General features: G+C 50.5%; 8 protein-coding genes and 2 non-coding genes across 10 annotated transcripts; 5 read left to right on the top strand and 5 right to left on the bottom strand.

The window, feature by feature from the left end:
* Positions 1 to 317: 317 nt before the first annotated feature.
* Positions 318 to 1,245, top strand: UREG_04941 (charged multivesicular body protein 2a; the record flags this gene model as incomplete). The annotated part of the gene is made up of 5 exons (XM_002584206.1): positions 318 to 323; positions 382 to 596; positions 663 to 723; positions 786 to 1,043; positions 1,117 to 1,245. The coding sequence occupies 5 exons, from the start codon at positions 318 to 320 to the stop codon at positions 1,243 to 1,245; spliced, it is 669 nt and encodes a 222-aa protein (XP_002584252.1).
* Positions 1,246 to 2,502: 1,257 nt separating this feature from the next.
* UREG_04940 (Ptc1p porotein) lies at positions 2,503 to 3,735 on the top strand (the record flags this gene model as incomplete). Its single annotated transcript, XM_002584205.1, has 1 exon — positions 2,503 to 3,735. One exon carries the CDS (start codon positions 2,503 to 2,505, stop codon positions 3,733 to 3,735), a length of 1,233 nt encoding a protein of 410 aa, XP_002584251.1.
* A 1,450-nt stretch (positions 3,736 to 5,185) lies between these two features.
* On the bottom strand, positions 5,186 to 6,425 carry UREG_04939 (uncharacterized protein; the record flags this gene model as incomplete). Its single annotated transcript, XM_002584204.1, has 2 exons — positions 5,186 to 6,070; positions 6,138 to 6,425. 2 exons carry the CDS (start codon positions 6,423 to 6,425, stop codon positions 5,186 to 5,188), a joined length of 1,173 nt encoding a protein of 390 aa, XP_002584250.1.
* Positions 6,426 to 6,812: 387 nt separating this feature from the next.
* On the top strand, positions 6,813 to 8,855 carry UREG_04938 (uncharacterized protein; the record flags this gene model as incomplete). Its single annotated transcript, XM_002584203.1, is given in 3 exon segments — positions 6,813 to 6,890; positions 6,954 to 7,430; positions 7,449 to 8,855. 3 exon segments carry the CDS (start codon positions 6,813 to 6,815, stop codon positions 8,853 to 8,855), a joined length of 1,962 nt encoding a protein of 653 aa, XP_002584249.1.
* Positions 8,856 to 9,164: 309 nt separating this feature from the next.
* On the bottom strand, positions 9,165 to 9,693 carry UREG_04937 (uncharacterized protein; the record flags this gene model as incomplete). The annotated part of the gene is made up of 2 exons (XM_002584202.1): positions 9,165 to 9,403; positions 9,525 to 9,693. The coding sequence occupies 2 exons, from the start codon at positions 9,691 to 9,693 to the stop codon at positions 9,165 to 9,167; spliced, it is 408 nt and encodes a 135-aa protein (XP_002584248.1).
* A 1,095-nt stretch (positions 9,694 to 10,788) lies between these two features.
* Positions 10,789 to 14,458, top strand: UREG_04936 (uncharacterized protein; the record flags this gene model as incomplete). Its single annotated transcript, XM_002584201.1, has 6 exons — positions 10,789 to 10,821; positions 10,953 to 11,073; positions 11,197 to 12,079; positions 12,139 to 13,148; positions 13,305 to 13,621; positions 13,676 to 14,458. The coding sequence occupies 6 exons, from the start codon at positions 10,789 to 10,791 to the stop codon at positions 14,456 to 14,458; spliced, it is 3,147 nt and encodes a 1,048-aa protein (XP_002584247.1).
* A 650-nt stretch (positions 14,459 to 15,108) lies between these two features.
* UREG_04935 (uncharacterized protein) lies at positions 15,109 to 15,801 on the bottom strand (the record flags this gene model as incomplete). The annotated part of the gene is made up of 1 exon (XM_002584200.1): positions 15,109 to 15,801. One exon carries the CDS (start codon positions 15,799 to 15,801, stop codon positions 15,109 to 15,111), a length of 693 nt encoding a protein of 230 aa, XP_002584246.1.
* Positions 15,802 to 16,158: 357 nt separating this feature from the next.
* Positions 16,159 to 16,231, top strand: UREG_07990. The gene has a single exon. It is a non-coding gene; the product is annotated as a tRNA-Arg (tRNA).
* A 120-nt stretch (positions 16,232 to 16,351) lies between these two features.
* Positions 16,352 to 16,424, bottom strand: UREG_08021. The gene has a single exon. It is a non-coding gene; the product is annotated as a tRNA-Arg (tRNA).
* A 634-nt stretch (positions 16,425 to 17,058) lies between these two features.
* UREG_04934 (uncharacterized protein) lies at positions 17,059 to 17,946 on the bottom strand (the record flags this gene model as incomplete). The annotated part of the gene is made up of 1 exon (XM_002584199.1): positions 17,059 to 17,946. One exon carries the CDS (start codon positions 17,944 to 17,946, stop codon positions 17,059 to 17,061), a length of 888 nt encoding a protein of 295 aa, XP_002584245.1.
* Between the last annotated feature and the right edge of the window lie 981 nt (positions 17,947 to 18,927).

Here is an 18,927-nt window from a genome sequence, read left to right as displayed (position 1 = left end):
TTTCGAAAAGCTGAATGCAGTGGAAATCGATCTCCAAGATTCCCTTTTGCAATTCCGGCGTTGGACCATCCGAAGATTATGTAACCACGCCTCCTCGGATCGGATCTTTATCTTGCCAAAGATACCGTCTTGGCACTGATTAGATAATCTGCCCGCCATCGTCATCGTCCGATTTGGTGGATCGTGAATGTTGAAACAGGCAGCACGATTGTCGATATTCGAGGAGGCCCGGGATTTGTTCTCAGAAGGAAAAGACTGGTGTCCAATTCTGCAGTCTTTGTACCTTATCCGTGGTCCTGTTTTGAACATATTCCAAGATGAATGTAAGATTTCCCGGTCTCGCGTCGTCTGTTGAACCGAACTGATTGATAGTGCTACTAGATCGTTGAATGGGCTTTTGGAAAGCGCCTGACACCGGCGGAGCGGTTGCGGAAACACCAAAGGGCACTGGAGAAAACACAGAGAGAGCTAGACCGCGAAAGGGTAAAACTGGAAAACCAAGAGAAGAAGCTGGTTCAAGACATCAAGAAAAACGCCAAAAATGGGCAGATTGGCGCGTGCAAGATTCAAGCCAAAGATCTTGTGAGGACTAGGCGGTATGAGACTGTTTCGTGTCGTGCATCATGTAGCTGCATCTGCTGATATGCCCTTCTTTCGCTTAGATATATCCAGAAATTCTACTCAATGAGAACCCAGCTGCAGGCGATCTCTCTACGAATACAGGTAAGGGCTTCGGAGACGGCAGACGAGACTAGGCGGGCAACAGCTAATGTGAAGCTACGAAGACCGTCAGAAGCAATGAACAGATGATGCAGTCAATGAGAGGTGCGACAATACTGCTTGGAAGCATGAATAGGCAAATGAACCTCCCCGCTTTGCAAAGAATTGTCATGGAGTTTGAGCGAGAGAACGAAATCATGGACCAGCGGCAAGAGATGATGGACGACGCGATTGACGAAGCGACTGGTCTCGAGGACGAAGAAGAAGGCGAGGAGATCGTGAAAGAAGTGCTGGACGGAATCGGGGTCGATCTTAGCCAGGCTGTAAGCTCCATCTGTGGTTCACTCGTGCCCGCATGTGGCCTTTTCGGTGCGGCTCTAATGCGCTTTTATGTAGCTCGGTGAAACGCCTACCGACCTCCAAACGACAGGGGTCCGCGAGGGACGTGTCGCCCAAGCTGTCGGGGGCGGTGGCAGTGCCGAAGATGAGGACCTGCAGGCTAGACTGGATAGTCTTCGAAGATGATTTCCTTCACTTCATGATATATGGCCTATGATGTTCACATACCTTTCCTGGTGCAGCGGGGCGTTTGGGAGTCATTGAACGGCCGATGTGTTTTCGGTTGACGGTCTTGGTCTTTGGAGGATGCCAGTCAGTGGCTATGGTTGCGAATCGCGCCCGCACCCGCGGCCTAGAATAGGTGCGCCCGATTATGCTGAGAACAGTCAGTAAGGCACCAAAGCCAGTCGCTTTGAGAGCCGGTGTCGAGGCATCCCCTGTTTATCGCATTCGGCACTTAGGCTAGGCAAGGGTCAATTACCGCCAAAGTAAAATATTTTAGTTCATCCGCCAAAAATGCTTGCAATTTCCAGTCAAATCACCATTATTCCTTGAAGATCCAGAGGGCTTCATATCGTGTTCTGAAACGAACCTTCACGAAGTCAAATCTCCAAGCGAAGGACGAGAAGCATGTCCAACCTTTTAGCAATATTTTTGGGGGGACGAGCTGCCTTTGTAGATTCAGCAAATTACCAGCAGACACCTATGCAGCTTGGTTTATATCTTATGTTTTGGTTAACAGTGGTGTTTGGGGGGGTTTGGGTGCCCGAGATGCCCACGCCCAGTTGATACTCGAATAGCTAATATCTGACACTCATTGACAAACATCCCGATTGTTTCTTCCTGCATGATTCTGAGTTACTCGCATGATTTACAGAGCATCTTGTGTATGACTTTTCCCACATTTTCAAGCCGCTGTCCTCCTCTAAAGTGATCTGCCCTCACTTAGTTAAGGAATCATCTCCCTCGATTTATTTTTAGATCCTCCTGCAGACTCCCTCGTCAGCCCAACACGAGAGTATCATCCCTGTTTCGCGTCACCAGTGCTGGATAAGAGGCTTTCCCACCGATTCACAGGAGAAAACAACCCGCAACCGTCCTCCACAGGTATGCTGGCCTCTCTTTCCCAATAGCCAAAGCAAACTGCTGGTAAATGCCGCTGGGAGGCCGGGATTCGTGCGAGCGAGGACCGGTGATCCCCCTCAACGTCATAACCTTTGGCTTCTGCTGGCTGCCGTGGACTTTTGTCAGCTGCAAATCCAACTTGTTTGGGCCTCGTTTGCTAACAACCTTCTGATTATAGTTTCCGGGTTCCATTCCACGCCTGTTTGGAGGCTCTGTTGCTCCCAGCTTTGTTCGGGCCCATCTTCCAGGAACGAAGGATTCAAGCTGGCAGGAAACAAGCGGCTCAGTTTTTCCAGCCAGGGCGGGTTGCTGAACAGAATGTTCGGTGGCTCTTCAAACGCTCATAAAGACAAAACCAGTTCAATTGCACCTTCCACTACAACTCCCGCCAACCGAACAAACAATACCGAAACTTCTGCCTCCTCTCGCGAGGGCAAGGGCTCATCTAGCGATCTCTTCAAGCGATCGAACGATAAGCATCAGAACGGAGACAAGAAGCGGCGGGGCAGCTCCGTGAGCAGGGCTGCGGCGTTCCTCGTGAGCGCAAAGAACTCATTGCATATCCCGGGCGTGCGAGAAACGCAAAAGGCGCCCCAGGTCGCGCAGACGCCACTGCAGATCTTGGGGAAAAAGGACCCGGCATTGATAGTTCCGCAGGGCTCGTTGAATAACTCAGCAGGAGAATCACTACCTACTCCGCGTTCCTCCTTTCGAGTCGGGGTGACGGAAGACAAGAACAAAAAATGTCGACGGACTATGGAAGACACCCACGCATACCTCTATAATTTTCTAGGGACACCCATTTCTATACCCCAATTCGAATCAACGCAGACTAGCCAGTCTAAAGAGCCTGGCGGTTTGGAATCCGGCAACTCAACGCCTGTGATTGAAACAGATAATGGATATTTTGCTATCTTCGACGGTCATGCAGGGACCTTTGCTGCTGAATGGTGTGGAAAGAAACTACATCTTATTTTGGAGGAGACTATTAGAAAGAATCCGAATACACCAGTCCCCATACTCCTTGACCAGACTTTTACTCTGGTAGACCAGCAATTGGAGCAGTTACCATTGAAAAATAGCGGTTGTACTGCTGTCATTGCAGTCCTTCGATGGGAGGACCGGCCGTCGAATTCGCCGGTCTCCACTTCGGATAACACGAACAACAAGGCTCTGAGCCCAGAGTTAAAAGGAGAAAAGGAAACATTAAGGATACCGAATAATGTCACTACCGCTACTCCTTTAGGAAGAGATTCAAAGGTTTCTCTAAACGCTGAGACTGCCTTTGCTCGCCAACGGGTATTATATACTGCCAATGTGGGCGACGCGAGAATCATTCTCTGTCGTAACGGAAAAGCTCTACGATTGTCCTACGACCATACGGCAGTGATGAGAATGATGGGATGCGGATCATCAATGCTGCTGGCTGATATTGAACAACCGTGTCAACGGCGTTCTTGCTGTTACTCGAGCGTTGGGGGACACCTATATGAAAGATCTCGTCACAGGCCATCCATTCACAACGGAGACGATCATCCAACCAGAGGCTGACGATTTTCTCATATTGGCCTGCGATGGTGTAAGTAGATTCAGCTTCTGCTTCATAACCAAGAATTTGCCCGTGCTAACCAGCTTTACCAGCTCTGGGATGTGTGCTCGGATCAAGAGGCAGTCGATTTAATCCGTGATACTTATGATCCTCAAGCCGCTTCTAAAATCCTTGTCGATCACGCGCTGTCCCGGTTCAGCACCGATAACCTTTCTTGCATGGTTGTACGATTTGATCCAAAGGCTCACGCAGCCGGAATAAACAGCAAGCCCATCGAGGGTGAAGTTTCAAATATAACCGGCGCCAGTGAAGCCGATAAAATCGTTGCCCAAGCGAAGAAAGAAGCACACCAATCGTCCGCTCCTAATGACAGTGTAAAGGAGGAGGATAGTAATAACCAGGCAGAAGCAACTGCCACCGAGCTCAATCAGGAACTAGGACCTGAGATAGCGCTCCCAGAACCTTCCAAGAGCGTCGTTGATGTCCTGTCACCTAGCCCAAGTGAACCCACTTCTGTGCCCGATAAAAAGAATCCGCTAGAGGTCGAATAACGCCAGTGGCCCTCTTGGGCGAGGAATAAACTTAGGAGAGTATGCTTTTGCTTCTGAGGAGCCGGTGCAGTAGCACAGTGGACATGGCGTCTTCCCAACTCATTTGCTTTGTTCTCCCATCGAACGAGGCATTCTTTCACTGAGCTCCGAATATGCAACGAGTTCCATGGTATTCTGGCTCTGTTGCCCATTATGGCATTGCCATTTGTCCTCCATGAATATCAGCAACCATTTATGTTCTTGGATGTCTTATGAATTTCCTTTTCCTCTTCTCTACTTTTCCATTACCGATGAACTTCGGCTCTCGTCATCTTTATGCCACCCTTTCCGCAGCTGTAGGAGTCTCCGTGTTCATATTTTGCCGGTTTCTTTACTTTTCTTCTTTCGATTTCTTAGATCATGCAATGCGCCGGGAGAGGTGGGAGATTGGTTTTTCTGTTGTGTGATTATCTCTCGTATCATTGCATTGGTATCCTTTACCTTTACAACGAACCAATATTACCGAGTTGTATCTTATGATACTGTTTTGGTCGAAATGCTCCAGTGTACGGAGTAGAGAACGACTATTGGAAGCATGATTTCCGCGGCCTACATTCTAATTCATGTCTGTTGTCTGAATATTCATTGTGACGAGAGGGGTGATCAAAATTTGCAAAAACTCCATTCTGGGTCCGAATATACATACAAATCTGATATACAGTGGTACGTGGGGGCGCGAGGAAGCTCGCAGATCGTAGGATTTCCGCTATCTGGCGGAGGATTTAGGTACTAAAATGCCATCCAACAGCAGTATCCGGTACAAAGTTATGTCTTTGCAACCAGTAAATGCGCCAGGAACGCTGCATGGAAGATTGATCTAGATTTTGCGCCGTGAGCACAGGAGGAGAAATTGGCGCAATCTTCAGTTTTTCCAGAACTTCAAGCGGTTGAGACCCTTCTTAGCGGGCTCCTCTGTCTGTTCCTGCGCACCAGGATGGCCTTCGGTGGTGGAACCAGCTTCACTTGAGACTGGTTGACTCTGCGCAGCAGGCTGCAATTCCTGGGCTTTCAATTTTGAGCCAATGATGTGTTCCCTGGTTGGTTCCAGTTCGCCATGGCGCACCGATTCGGGCCATTCTTCCGCGTTTTGCGCATCTTGAAGGTCCGTCCATAAAATCTTGACTTCTCCCTCGGCGACTTTGTGATCCTCCAGTTCGCCATTTTCATCGATCTTCGCTTGGATACCCTTTCGTGATAAAGCCCGTTCTAATTTGGCGATGCGCTGACGCACACTTTCTTCCAGAGCCTTTTCTTTCCTGCGTGCGCGAACCAACCTCTTTCTGGCCCTATGGCTAATTTTCGTCTTCTCATCACCTGTCTTCTTCTCCTCCTCTTTTCCTTCCTCCTCTACTTCCTCCTCCGCTTTCTCCTCCGCTTTCTGCTGAATTGCAAGTACTGCCGCTACATCGGCGACGCTCGTGGCCTTCTGGTCCATCAGCACCCGTGCTCGGTCTTTCTTCATCATGAACTGGCCAATTCTTGGTTTCCAAATCTCGTCCCATTTTTTTGCTTCGAGCGGATCTCGCGGTCGTTTGCGGGCAAGCGTCTCTTCGGAATTGATAATGGATTCTTGGGGAGGGGAGAGTTGGCGTTGGACAGAGAATTCTCGAAGCAGCTTGTACGCCTGAAGGCCAAGGGAGGGAGCTGGGAAATGGATCGAAAAGTAGGGTATCCACATGTCTTTGCGGACAGTTGCAGGGACGGTCTTTTTGCCATGGTATATGAGTTGGGAGAGGACATTTTCGCGCTGGTTTGAGAATCAATTAGATCCGATGGTTCGGGTGGGATTTGCCGCGCTCTTTCAAGCAACTTACCTCTAGAGTCCGCGAAAGAGAGTAGACGACTTGATTTGTCCGTAGATTGTTGTAAGCGAAGATATTCTTCCCATGGGTCAGAGATTGGAGCGCTCTCTTCAGTTTTGCTGATTCACGTTCCCGGAAATTTTTGGCCGCCCTCGAATTGGGAAATCGGACCTGTCCTTGAATCGGTATCCCATCGGTGGACGGGAATCGTACTGCTCGTGAAGTTGCAAGTGTTGTCGGGTCCAACAATTGCAGAGTCCTCGGCGCCTTTGTAGCCGCATTGGCGGCCGTAGTGGCCATTGCGCACAAAAAGTAGGAGGTAGAAAACAGAATAGGACTGGTCTATCTCAGAAATCCAGCATCAAGAACATAGTCCTGCAACATCAGGGCCCCTGGGTTGATTGAGGTGTTGAGTTGAATGGAGCAGTTGAAGTTGAAGCTGGAGAGATTTTAACTTTTTGAGGCCCGGGTGTCATTCCGCCAGAACCACTCCCTTCACAACCAACTTCAGCAGTTAACACACCCTGCTGGACTGCAACAGCACCACTGTGCTCACAACATGGCGGCTCATATAGTCAATTCATTCAAAACATAACGCGTTTCTGCTGCTTTCTCTATATTACAGCAACAAGTCCCTGATGGTTGCAGAAAACCCCGGAAACAGCTGTTTCCTAGCTACTTGCAACTATGTCGGTTGCTGAAGACGAGCTCCCCAGTCAAACTGAGGGACTAGGGAAAAAAGAGCGGCCATGGCTTCTTTCATCGGTAAGCTTGCAGAACTAGGCTACTTCTGAGGCGCTGTAGCATTAACGGGAAACACATGTATAGAATCGCAGACTGCGGAACCTTCAGGGGATTTCCGTTCGCAACCTGCTAGTCACACCTCCACCGGCAAATAGACCTCGTGGGAAGACAATCGACGATGAGAGTATTCCGAATACGTTACAGACGCCAGCGAAAATGATCGCAAACAAGGAAGCTCGAACGCTGCATCATTCGCGATCCGCTACAGAACTGAACCATGTTGCGTCCTCGACTGACGTTGGGATGGCTGGGGTGCAGGATGGGAAGCATCACGCGAGGAAAATGCCTACAAATCGGCGAAGGAGCACATTACCGTGGTCCGGTGCCAATCCGGGAGTAAGGCAGCGGCGCTTAGAGGACATTGCTGCCAGTAGGATGGCTGATACCTGGTTTTCCTTACATTGCGCCGGCATTGAGGAGCCAGTTTATGTGAGTGAGGTTATTGAAAGAGCAATGAATCCCTCTTTCAAGAACTTTGATCTCAATCCTTGTGGCTCTTTGGTATGTCGTATGGATCAGGTGATATTCAAATTGTGGGCAAGACCAGCTACGATGGAGGAATACTTTTTGCTTCTGGAGGCCAAGGTGCAGTTCAAGGCACTCCAGTATATTGGCAAGACTCCGCAGAGCTTTCGGCATCCACTCCCAATGAATTGCGTTGTTTTTCACTTTGTGGATGGCGTTTATACCTCCCTCACGGACGTGGTTGTAAGCGAGCCTTCCCCCCTCTCTCAAACACGAGGGAAGACACCTCTCGTGGGTGAGATGACCCCCACCGCTTCGTACGACACTTTGATGCGACTGGCGAACCTTGATGGCTGTATCCAGGATGCCCTGGCTACACGAGATAAACTCGAGGCCCATATCAATGCAGTGCTGGAAGAGCATAAGGCATACTTTGACATTCTGAATCGAAAAGCTGAAGTTGAGGAACGACTTGTTTCGGTTACGAAAGCTATAGCAGCGGAGAAGAAGAGAGTGCAACAATCCCTAAGACAAAAGGAGAGTCTCATTGCAAGCATTGAAGCAAGGAAGGCAGCGATGCAGCAAGGCCATGAAAGCCAGGAGAAGACATCATCATATCTCCAAGAAGCTCAAGCGACAAAGATATCCAGTGAGAAGCTTCTGCAGCAAGCCAGAGAGGACTCAGGCGGTCAAATACGTCGAATCTGTGAAGATTTAAGTTTCATTTACCCAATCGAGCCCGTTCCTGGGAAAGCCCTCGCCTTTACAATTTTGGGGATTCCCTTACCGAATTCTAATTTCGAGAATATTGACAAGGAATCCGTGGCCGCTGCTCTCGGATACACGGCGCACCTGGTTTATCTCCTCTCGTTTTATCTTTCCGTTCCGCTCCCTTACCCCATCCAGCCATATTCCTCACATTCCTTCATCAAAGATCCGATCTCAGTTGGTCTTACACAGCGGACGTTTCCCCTATACCCTGTAAACGCGCATTACCGTTTCGAATATGGGGTATTCTTGCTGAACAAAGATATTGAGTATCTGTTGAACCGGCAGGGATTTCGAGTTATCGATATTCGGCACACCCTACCGAACGTCAAATACCTACTCTACCTCCTCATGTCCTCGACGGGTGAGCTTCCTGCAAGAAAGGCGGGTGGAGTACGGGGGCTGTTTGCAGGAAAAGCCTTGACACCTAGCCTATCGCGGCGTGAAAGTGTTGACAGTGTGGCTAGCGGCAATTCTTCAGTTAATCAAAAGAGAGTTTCGCAGGGTCGCCCAGCGATTCTGATCAACGGCGGCGGGATGCCGAAACCCCAGCAGCATGCCGGAGACGATGAGGATCAACGGTCGGTAACGACCGTGACAAACCCTACTGGTGGTCAAATTGGGAATCGCCAGCGACACGAGAACCTTGCATTTGGACCAGGTGGAGTTCAGCGATCTGCTCTGACGGGATGATCACGAAACGTTTTGGCGACTGATGATAGGTTGGGGTCGGTATACGTTGGAAGATTCGGGGAGAGAAGATATACCGGGAATATGGAGTACAGGCTGGGTTTTGCTGTTTTGGAGAATTTTGAAAGGCATGTCAGGGTTGTTTGGCTTGGATTCTTTCTTGTATTAATATTATCCCTCGGACCCAGCGCTTGGGATGGTCAGAAGGCTTTTTTGATATTGCTGTGTCTAGACTGGGTTGCCAGAGCCTGTTAGCCAGGCACCGGCGGTTTGACCAGTGAATCTGACATACCCTGGATGAGAGGCCCCGGCTCACCCCCAAAGTTGAGAGTGTTTGGTGGCGTCGATCATTCGATCAACGTTCTTCCATCCTGCTTCTAGAACGGTGTCGTGCGGTTGGACTGCTCGATGACAATAAGACACTGATATTATCAAATGCCTGTCAATATCACTGATCATTGCCCGGTTCAGGAAATCAAGCCAGGACGACCATGATTTGGGGTGGTTTCCCCCTAGCTCGGGCTCTGGCTCTCTGTTGAAACACTCCGGTCCTGAAGAAGCAGTAAATTCGGCCAATCTTCCCCAAACAGCCTTTCGTTTAAACCTGTCGTTGGCAGCCCAGCTTTCGCGAATGATGGGAGGCAGCTGGAGCAACCTCGTTTCTCTCCTCACCTGCTATCCCTCCCTGCAAACTATAATTACGTGACAGGATTGCGGCAAGGTTGCAAGGACCAAAATCGTCGTCTTTTGCGCCTCTCTGACTGGTGCACAGATGGTTGGCCTGGCTTGGCCCCAACAACAAGAGCAGCACGAGGACGGAGAACCCTGTCCTGGTCGACATATCGCAGTGGGCTATGGGCCGCGCGGGCAAGGTCCCTTTGCACTGGACTGGGCACACTGACGCTCAGATGTTATTTTTGTGATCCCTCTCGCGAGTTGGTTTTTCCCTGGACGACGGTGGACGCTCGTCGCTCACACAGGCAGACTGGCGGGAAAGTCAAGTGATGTGGGTTCCACGGAGCCTGCGAAGGTGCTGATATCGTGTCCATATTTCCCTGGGCGACGGCGAGAACCAACGGGTTTGTAAGCGGAATGGGTTGCCATTTCGCAAATCAGCGGTGCATCGCGTCTGACGGACCCGGATTTCTCTGGAGAAGGAAGAGTTTTTGCGCTGCACCGTCGCCACAAAATAATGAAGCAGGACGGCCAGGCGGTCACCGGTCTCTGGGGCTTTCCATGGTTCTCACCGACGACTTAAATTTGGATTTCTGGGTCGACCTGGATAGGCGCCTCTCCACACAGTCTGTTCGATTCCTTGGTGCCGCCGACTGGGATGCGAGTGATTGGAATCAGAGAGCCCAAAAAATAAAACATAAAAAAACATAAAAACGACAGACAGAAAATTGCAGCACACCAATGGAGGATTTGATTAACTAGCGGCTTCTGCAAGGTAGTAGTCAGACGTAACAACTTACAGATCCTCTCGTCGGCCGTCATTTAGACTGTCTTTAAGGGTCGGTCGGGGGCTGCTCTCTTCCTCGTCCTCATTCATCCCTCTTCCTCTTCTCCTCTCTCTCTCTCTCGCTCGCTCGCCTGATATCAGACCCCGTTTCTGCTCGCCTTCCCTTCCCTCTCCATATATGCACCGTGCTGGCCCCGGTTTTCTCTCCACCGTGTGACGCCTGGCAGATGGAGACCCAGCAACTGCTGCTGTGAAGTTACATCGTCTCCATTTAAAAGACGGCGGTTAACTTCTCCAGTCCCAGAAACGCAGCCCACTTTATACTTAAGCTGCCCCAAACCCGCAACTCAGCGGCTTGCATCGGTGTGTGCTCAGAAAACCACCCCTAATGTGGCCGCATTCAGGCGACACAAGGGGAGAAGGAATATAGCCAAACGGCATCAGACGATAAGACCGGCGATGAGCCAGATCACAATGGCTGCGAGACCGGCTCCCACTCCCGCTCCTGTAACTATCACTCCTCCCGCGCCTCTTTTCTGTCCTTCCTCTTCTTCCTCTTCTCCTTCTCTCTAGCTCCCCCCCTCTGCCATTCAATTGTCGCCATCTGCTGCAGGAATCTCACCATTCTCTGACCCCAGGACCTGACCGCGAACCCTTCTTTCTCCCCGCACCGGTCGCCGTCCCCGCCGCCGCAGCATCGCCGGGGATACCAGGCTTGTGATCCGTGTCGCAAACGCAAAGTCAAGTGCGATCTCGGGAGTATGTGGCCCCGTTTATAATCTCAGCATCGTATCCTTTGCAACCACGTCTCCCTCAGATCTGCGTCTCCCATCTCAAGCCCTGATCGAATCTGCTCACTGACCGTCTGCTCTTGCGCCACAGGTGTCGATAACCCCCGACCTCCACCATGCGTGCGCTGCCGTCGCGAGAGCAAGCGCTGCGAATTTTCTGCCACCCGGCGAAAGCGCAAGGTGTCGGATGAGGATGACAAGTCCAATGTGCTTCGTAGGGACAAACGGATGATGTCTGCAGATGGCTCCATGCCGCCCGAAGACGCGACAAATAGTAACAAGGTTAATGGCGTTACATCCCATCCCCGAGCTGCCGTACAACCCTATGAGCCCGACGTCAGGCCATCCAGCCAACGGCAGTGGGATGATTCTCCTCCCGGCCCGCCTCATCGAATCTCTGTTCCGAGTACCCAACCGTACCCCGCCCCGACTTCTGTTCCTTCAGATCAATACCATCCTCCCCTTCCCCCATCCCGTTCTACCAGCTTCGCCGGGAATGTGCGCCCTATACTGACTGGCGTGCTGGAAAGTGGTCAGCACATGATGAATAAAACAGCAGCCGAATTGTTGTCTCCGGCAATCAGCAATACCCATGATGCGCTACATCTACTGTCCGAAGCGGCGGGGAGGACGGAGGATCTGAATCGGCAGATGGATTACTATGGTGCCCGCCACTCTTCAACATCAACGTTCAACTCTTCCGTCTCACCCATGAATCAGGTCGGGACGCCTGGTGGTGGGAAAGCTAGCAGGTCCAACTCAAACACTCAACCAGGCGCGCCGAGGGGATGGTACCAGCAGAATAAGGATGCAAACCCACCTGACCCTCTCGCTGAAGGCCAAGAGGCTGTACTGAGTCCGCCTAAGCTCCTCGAAGATATCGAATATGCGAATGCCCGGCGGGCCTGGTCACGACTCCGATTCGTTCGTGCAGGATGGTTCAGTGTGGACGAGGCAATGGCGTATATTGCATAGTATGTTTATGCCGAACCTATGTACTGTCATAACTCTATGGCTCACCTCTCCTCTCCAGTTATTATGAGCACCTCGCTCCGCTAAGTCCAATCGTCATTCAGAATTTCAGCTCCGTGGCGACGCATGTTACGCTGCTCACCGAAGAACCAGTTTTAACTGTGACTATGCTTACAATAGCTTCGCGCCATATGAAACTTTCAGGAAATGGTGCAATCTCCAGGGCTTATTCTATCCACGAGAAGCTTTGGTCATACCTTCGCGGCATGATCGAGCGACTTATTTGGGGACAGGAGAAATTTGGTTCAAGCGGCTTGCCCTCTGCAAAGCCTCGCCAGTTCAATCTCTCCACGTCTTTCTTCGGCCAACAATCCAAACTCAATGGTAATTTACGATCGCTTGGAACTGTGGAAGCCCTCCTTCTCTTAACGGATTGGCATCCCCGTGCACTGCATTTCCCACCGGGAGATGACGAAAATACTTTGCTTGATACAGACCCTCAGATGTTCAACCAGAACGGCAATAACGACGAGGACCATGATTCTGAAAGTAAGGATCACCACGGCGGCACTGAAGGCCGGTTGGCTTTCTACAAATGGCTCGAGCCGGTGTGGCGTTCGGACCGTATGTCCTGGATGCTGCTGAGTACAGCACAAGCATTGGCGTTTGAACTAGGTGTTTTTGACCAAAAGAATGAGCTAAAAGGCCCGAGCGATTCTTCATTCGAACATGTGCGAAAACGTCGTGTACGTCGGTTAATCCTGGTTTATGTCTCACAAAGCAGTGGACGGCTCGGGATCCCGTCAATGTTGCCTCTACCACAATGGAGCCAGAATATCGAACCGCTTGGCGCGGATTCTAAGTCACGAGAGATCAAGGAAGATCTTGCTGTGGATATGATGCAGGATTGCTGGCTGGACATCTCGAAGATCATGTACAGAAGCAACCAAGTGCTTTTCCCGTCAAAGGAGTACACGACGAACTTGATCAAGACCGGCCAGTATCGCGACAGGATAGCTGAATTTATCCCGTCGCTAAGGGAATTTAAACAAAAATTAGATCGGCTACCAAGTGAGCGATCCATCACCGAAAGCCTGCGCTATTGCTAATGTTTTTTGCCGCGTAGTGTCTCCGCATATGCGTAATATTTTGACGATTGAGTACGAATATACCCGTAGTTCTCCCTACTCAAAACAATTCTCTGCAAACCAGGCTAACGTATTGTAGGGGTGTATGTCAACTGTTTAGCGCTGCAAGCTGTAGTTGATCGATGGACCACCATGTCCCATGAGAGTTCCTCGAATTTGGCTCAAAATCCGTCTAACGGGCCAAATTCCGGCCAGAATTCGAGCACTGGAACCGTTCCATTACGTGTACTTATGGACCAATATGAAGTAAATGAACCATATATACAGGAGGTGGTTGATGCGTCTCGGAAAATATTGCAGACGGTATTGGATGGTATGATCCCTGGGGATCACCTGAAGCACGCGCCAGTGCGGACGTTCTTTAGGATCCTTTCAGGGATGATTTTCATTCTGAAGGTCAGACTGCTGGATTATATTACCCTTTTCGGGACAATATTGACGGTTTTTTAGACATTTACTCTGGGTGCAAAAGAAGACGATGTGCGAATATCACTGGAGCTTCAGGACCGCACCATTGAAAGCCTTCGAACCTGCATTGTCGATGACGTCCATCTCAGTGTCACCATTGCGGATCTTCTACAGTTGCTAACTTCAAATATACGGACAAGGTTTCTCCGCTTCGCACCATTTGACCGTGTGGACTGCAGCAGCCGAGAGCGCACGCCCTTGCCACCTTCTAGTAGGCAACAGTCTCCACAAGCCCGGGAGCAAGAGTTTCGCTGGCATTCAAATCCCATCGGCCAAGGGACAGGTAACTTCCAGTTTGACACCAGTTCGGCGCCATCGACTACCAACGACCCCCTCGCCAGCATTCCCGCACAGCCTATCAATTCCTCCAATCTCAACGTCTCGTTTATGCCGCCGCCACCCTCTGTTTACTACAACTTCTACGATCACGGCACTTCTCCGAAAATGGAAGTCGATGACTCCACGATCGCTCCGCATACAATTAACACCAGCGGGGCGGGATCAAATTCGAACACCATGTCCGATTGGTTTGCTTTACCATTGGATCAATTCTTCAATAGCTCCACAGCAGGCGTCGATCAAGGACTCGGTGGTACGGGGCCCATGGTTGGCGAGTTTGATATGCTGGAAGTCTTGCTGAAGGATCAGTATACCGAAGGCGGCAGTGGAGGCAATGGAGGAGGCGGCGGCAGTGGTGGTGGTGCTAATGGATCCGGTGGTGGAAGCGGGTCAAATGGCACTGGACTGCCGTCGCAATTCCTGTGACGATGAATCACTGTTTGTTCTACGGCGCAGCACATATATACCCCGCTTGGGTTGCCTTGCATATTGCTAAAAAGGGAAAATAAGGAAGCGAATTAGATATGAGGGATGCGGCTCTCTGGGAATATCGGATTTCCATGCACATTATGTTTGATGCTCTTTGGCGTGCAAACGGCTTTTATTCTTACTTCATGCTGAAATGCTTGCCACATGATGGCTACCCTCAACAGAGATGGTTATGACACTTGATCCAGTCAAGAATGTGGAGTCTGCTTTGTTGTTTATGATTGCGCTTTTTGTCTCATGTTGATGGCAGCTCCTGGTAAATAACACAGAGCTTAAAGGCTTGGCTTGACTTAACAAGCGGCTTAAGAAACTACTCCTGGTATCATTGGCCAAAATGTAGCGACCATATCAATTTCACACCAATGATTGTATTAGTCATCATAAATATCTTTATTTTAGTCAGGCCGACAACAATTTTGGCTTCCTGCTTTCACATCCAGGATTCATATGAGTATCCCATCTTAAAGTCACAACATCAAAGATACTAACCTCAATGGATACACTGAAACGCCTATGGCCGCAATTATGGCCCACCCTGGCAGCACCCCTGACCGCAGCGAATCTGTTTTCGCAGACGGGGAAGGTCGTCATTGCCACAGCGAACACCGCCGGCCTTTAGATCCGACCTTGCCAAAATGCTCTATCAAGCCGGCGCCACCGTCTACCTGGCGGCTCGTTCCCGAACCAAGGCGGAAGCTGCAGCCATTCAAAACATCACGGCAGCGAACCACCCTGATACTGATAGATGCCGGTGGCATCATCTTCTTGCCCACTGACCTTGCAGATCCTAGCACGATCCCGTCCTTCATCGAGGGTTTCCTCGAAGCTGAAACACGCTTGGATGTGCTATTCAACAATGCCACCGGCGTCTTGGGGAACCACGTCGCAAGGCCTGGAGATGCGCAATCGGCGCCAATTGCGTCGGGCATTATCTCCTGACAAAACTGCTCATGCCGGTCTTCGCCATCACGGGGTGCAAACCAAAATACGCCCGCCAGCCAGCGTGCGCGTGTTCTGGTATGGTGGCTTGACCGTTGACTCGGATGGCTGGCGTGCCACCGGCAGAACTCGAGCATCCCGCGCAGGATACAGTTCGCAACTATGCCATCAGCAAGTGGGAAACTGTTTCTTGCCGCACGGTTTGTGAAAGCAACTTGGTCCTGAAAGGGGTGGCTAGTAGTACTGCAAGTGCGGGGACGCTGCGGATGAGCCTGTTTGACGGAATCTCGCGTTGGACGGTCTGGTATCTTGAGCTGATTCTGCTTTATGACATGGTGCATGGCACGAGCACGGTGCTATGGGCTGTGTTTACCCGGGAGATCACCTTTCAAGATTGGGAAGGGGGATTGTGGCTCCTTGGGGGGTGGCATCCATGCCCAAGGAGAGATCTAAAAGACGTGATCAGAGGTGAAGCAGACGTAGGAAAAGGCATTGCGAAGAGACTCGAGGGATGGGCCTGAGAAGCGAACTGCCGGATTTTGCATTAATCAAACATGACTCTGTTTTGACTGCGTGCTTCTGGCAAAATCCTGGGTATCTGTGCAACTTCAATATATTTTTGATCTTTCGGTTTTTCAGTGAAGCCGAGTTAGATTAATATTTGAAGTTCTAAGCGTTGAAATCCAACCATCAAGTCGGGCCTTGTGGCGTAATTGGCAACGCGTCTGACTACGAATCAGGAGACTGCAGGTTCGAGCCCTGCCAAGGTCAACTTTCTTTTTTTTGTATATCGTTCTTCACTTTTTCCACTTTTCTTCAACCGCAAAAATGATACAAAGATCTTGCCGCACAAATTCAAATTTGAGATTTCAGCCCACACCGCAAAAAATCTGACCTTGGCAGGGCTCGAACCTGCAGTCTCCTGATTCGTAGTCAGACGCGTTGCCAATTACGCCACAAGGCCCGATATGCTTTGGTCGGCGGGAAGAAGGCATAGATGAAGAAATGAAGCAGTCCTTGCAAAAAACGTCTGGAAGAGATTGGCTAAAAACGGCCTGCCCTTCGATGAATTTCCCAAGTTGATTATCTGAGTGAAGAACACAATTGAACAGAGCAATATCAAGGAGCCGGAGACTGAACACGGACGGTGTCGTATCTGTGTCTTCTGACGCGCTGCGATTGCTCGTGAACCACACATATCTCGTTGGACAGACAAACAAGGCTTGATTGATTCAAGGAGAAAACGCTGCACACCCGTCATTGTCAATCAAGAGCGGGCGAACCGAAGATAGAGCCGGCCTGACGGTACTAGAATTCAGCAAGAATAGGATAATTAGAGCAGCACCAGCATCCCCTTGCAACAAATGCGACTCCCACGTATACAAAACAGCCCGGTTCACTGGTCCAGTCTTCTCCCACAAGCCGCCAACTCCGTGCGAAAGAGAGAAACATAAAACACCAAACAAGCCCCCTGTGACTGTTTCCCCCAAAAAATCGTACACCAGATAAGCACAAAAAGGGCCCAAGTATGTTCTGCCTTGCCCCAAAAGAACAAAGGGAAGGTATTTAATGAACAATATACACACGTACATACACGCTTAGATCTCTTGAACATCCAGCCCCCATATCTCCCAGTGCTTCAAAACCTCCCAACCCACCCGGCGCACTTTTCGCCTCCAAAGCACTTTCTCTCCTCCGATTGAATACACCGCTGGCTCATGAATGCATTGGACTATCTTGGCCCTGGTATCTTCAGACAGCTTCGATCCCAACTCTTCCAACAGTCCAGCAGCGTCCGTTTGTTGGCTCTGAATGTGAGACGTGGAGTTTCTCGTTTGGCTGCAGTCTGGGGTAGCATATGTGGAGAATTCAGCCGGGCCTCTCGATGACTCGGGTCGGGAACATGGCGGCTGTTTTCGTTTTCCCAGAACGGTACTTGTACTGCTCGGACTGATTGCGGATGGGGTCCCGACACTTTGCTGCGCATTCCAGGTGCGTCTCATTTGGGCATTTGGTCTTTGTGGATCTTGAACTTGGCTGCTAGTGCTCTCTGCCTCGATGGGGGCGGCTCCTGGGGTTGCAATCAAACTAGGTAGGATGGCGTTCCCGGCATCGGTACCGTTTAAAGCCGACAAGCCTAAATCAAATACTTTTGTTCCTTCCGTCACAGGAATCGTGTAGAATTCGCCCAATTCCCAAGCTTTCCATCCCAGCCCTAAGACTTTGAGCTTGCTGTAAAGCTCCTTATCGGCAAGCCGCGCTCCCATGGCCTCATTGAAAATGCGATCATCGAGCTCCACAATCTCTGATAATGATTGGGTATCTAGAATTCCAGGAGCCAGTCCAGCAGTGGTCCGTGAAGCGCCGTTGGTGCCGCTATCCCTCCCTTGCGGCTTGGGCGGTGCGGATGTTTGAGCAGCGGGACCAGTAGGGATGAGTAAACGAATGGCGACGAGTTTCTTTAAAAATGGGATAAGGACGGCCATAGTTTCAAAGCTAGACATATCGGTGGCTAAAGCGAGTTGCTCCAAATTAGGACACGATCGAACCAATCGAGCTATCAATGGCCCAGGAAGAGTCCACCGCGAGGAAAGAAGAAGATGTCGAAGATTAGGCCCAATAATGGTAGAGATCGTATGAATATAACTATCACGGAGGGATATGTGGGATGCCAGATTAACTGGTGGGCTAGGAGGCGTTTGCGCCTGGGAGGTTGAGGCTACTCCTGGAACACCACCAGCGTTGTGATTTGTTGTGTGAGAAGGAGGACTCAAAGAAGCAGAAGATTGAGCTGAACCTGCTGGCCTTGGGCTGTTAACGGAATCGGATGCATCCCGGATGGGTGTGACAAAATATAGTCTTTCCAGGCTCACCAGGCTAGCGAGGAACTCACAGCCTTTTCTTTCCAGGCGATCGTTCCGCAGACTCTTGATGTTCCGACATAATCTGGGGGGAGGAGGCCAGCTATTCTCCACAAATGTCATCGCCGTCACGGATTCATCGTATACACCAGGACTGTTCAAGGTGGTGATCTCCTCAAGCACGCTGGGATCCATCGCCGCCTCAAAGTCATCGGTATGCAAGGCATAGAAATTCTGGAGAGCCACTTTCCTGAGGCGTAAAGGCGATTTTTCCGCGATGCACTTTCGAAAGTAATCATGCAACGTCACGCTGGGTTCCTGGGCTTCTTTCATCCGTGGCGACCAATGCATCTTCAGTTCCCGCAACTTCTTACTGTGTAGCAGTAGTGTCGATATATCATCCGGATAGCAAAGCGGATCTATATCCGTGATCTTGAGGGAGCGAAGGTGAGGCATCGGAGGGATCACGGTAGTGGGTCGAGGGTGCCGACTCGACGGGAATCGAACAGTCAAGGACTTCAATTTGGGCAACTGTGCAAGGCCAATATACGCCGTTTCCAGCATTTTCGTATTAAGCTCCCAACTAAAAGATCCTCCGTGGTCAGC

Source organism: Uncinocarpus reesii, genomic scaffold, assembly GCF_000003515.1.
Source record: "Uncinocarpus reesii 1704 scaffold_3 genomic scaffold, whole genome shotgun sequence".
In the NCBI taxonomy this organism is placed as follows: domain Eukaryota; kingdom Fungi; phylum Ascomycota; class Eurotiomycetes; order Onygenales; family Onygenaceae; genus Uncinocarpus; species Uncinocarpus reesii.
This window is presented reverse-complemented; position numbering and strand designations above follow the sequence as displayed.